This window comes from Otolemur garnettii, unplaced genomic scaffold, assembly GCF_000181295.1.
Source record: "Otolemur garnettii isolate 467f Iridium unplaced genomic scaffold, OtoGar3 scaffold00050, whole genome shotgun sequence".
NCBI classification, from domain to species: Eukaryota; Metazoa; Chordata; class Mammalia; order Primates; family Galagidae; genus Otolemur; species Otolemur garnettii.
In genome coordinates this window covers 7,818,986-7,820,790 of record NW_003852445.1, presented here as the reverse complement: position 1 = coordinate 7,820,790, position 1,805 = coordinate 7,818,986, and the positions used below count along the sequence as shown (strand labels likewise).

The 1,805-nt window shown below is 39.7% G+C and overlaps 1 protein-coding gene across 2 annotated transcripts in view; it reads left to right on the top strand.

The window, feature by feature from the left end:
* The window catches only part of INO80 (INO80 complex subunit), a 148,807-nt gene that overhangs the window by 111,410 nt on the left and 35,592 nt on the right, over positions 1-1,805 (top strand). For both annotated transcript variants that reach the window (XM_023514274.1, XM_003791734.3), the window contains one exon: positions 838-910. In XM_023514274.1, the coding sequence (XP_023370042.1) occupies positions 838-910 (73 nt within the window). The remainder of the gene's footprint in view (positions 1-837; positions 911-1,805) is intronic.

Genomic DNA, 1,805 nt, shown 5'->3' with positions numbered 1-1,805 from the left:
TTGTTGTTGTAGTTGTTATTATTGTTTAGTAGACACAGGCCAGGTTTGAACCTGCCAGCCCTGGTGTATGTGGCCGGCGCTCTAACCACTGAACTATGGACACCAAGCCTGGAACTCATCATCTTCATCTTAAAAAGAGAGCTTTGAAATAGTTGTCATTCGTTCTCAAGGTATTGGAAGTCATGGTTCTTGGGGAAAATCAGGAAAATACTGATTTATTTGGCCTTCCATATGAATTAAAAATGCTCTTACTTGTTAAAAATATGACTATTGCAGCCTGTGGCTCATGGACTAGGGCACTGGCCGCAAATACCAAGGGTGGCAGGTTCGAACCTGGCCCCAGCCAAACTGCAACCAAAATAAAAAAGAGTCGGGCATTATGGCAGGTACCTGTAGTCCCAGCTAAGCTACTGGGGAGGCTGAGGCAAGAGAATCACCTAAGCCCAAGAGCTGGAGATTGGTGTGAGCTATGATGCCATGGCATTCTACCGAGGGCAGCAAAGTGAAACTCTGTCTCTAAAAAAAAAATGACTATTGCATACAGAGATGTCTATATTTCTGTAACATATTTTTCTGTTATTTTGCTACATGTTTACATTTGTAGAGTCTATCAGTCAGATATTAGTGGGCAGTAAAAGTTTATTTAGGAATTGGAAGATGACTTCCATCATTTTATCTTAGCAACAGAGCAGCTTTGTATAATGGTTAAAGAAACATCAGTCAGGCCCAGGTAACCCCTAAAACTCTTTCTAGTTGTATATTCAGAGATCCCTCTTTTGCTACATGAATTTTTCATTTTTAGTTTTTCCTACTAACATATCCCTAACTTTTCCACAGGAATGACATCTTTGTGTTCCTGTTAAGCACACGAGCTGGAGGATTGGGTATAAATCTCACTGCTGCAGATACAGTAAGTAATGAGACCACTATACACTAGAGGTCCAAGTTTTCGACTATAAATGCCATTCAGTTTGTTTTACCCTTTGCTTTGTGCCACATACTTTTTATTTCTATTTCATTTGCCTCTTGTGTTAAAAGACTATAGCTGTGTCAGTTGTTACGGTTTAGGCTTGTAATCCCAGCACTTTGGGAAGCTGAGGTAGGAGGACGCATTGAGGCCATGTAGGAGTTTGAGGCCAGCCTGGGCAGCATAGCAAGAACCTGTGTCTACAAACCATTTAAAAAATTAGCTGGGAATGGTGATGTGCACCTGTAGTCTTAGGTACTCAGAATGCCAAGGCAGGAGGATGGCTTAAGCCCAGGAGTTCAAGGTTCTAGTGAATTATGATCATTTATAATTATGATCTTTTAATAAATGGTTATAGTACTTTGACTGAAACTGGAGCATTTTAACACTCCTTTTGGACTTTTTGATCTTTTTCTTTGGTTTGTTTGTTGTTTTTTTTTTTTTATAAGATAATCATTTATTTAGTCTTTCACCAAAAGTTTGGCACTTGTCCCCAAAGCTGCATCAGAAAAAACAGGGACCAGCAGTTTGAGAAGGAAAGACAAGTTTATTAATTTGCCAGCAGATGAGAAGCCTAGCAGACTGCTGTATCAAAAATAATAATACCCCTTCTGAATAAAAGTACATTGCCCTTTTTTAAAAGGTTCTGATTAATTCCATAATCCCTTCTTCAGCTGAAAGGATCTTGTGGCCTCCACCCAGTTGACTCCTGTGAGCTGTCTCCTGAGGCACAAAAAATAAAAGACATTCCTTTGCCCCTCCTGACCACTGGCCTGAGGCAGGGATATAGGTTTTAGTTCTCATAAAAATGGGTAAGGGAGTTTTTTTTTTTTTTTTT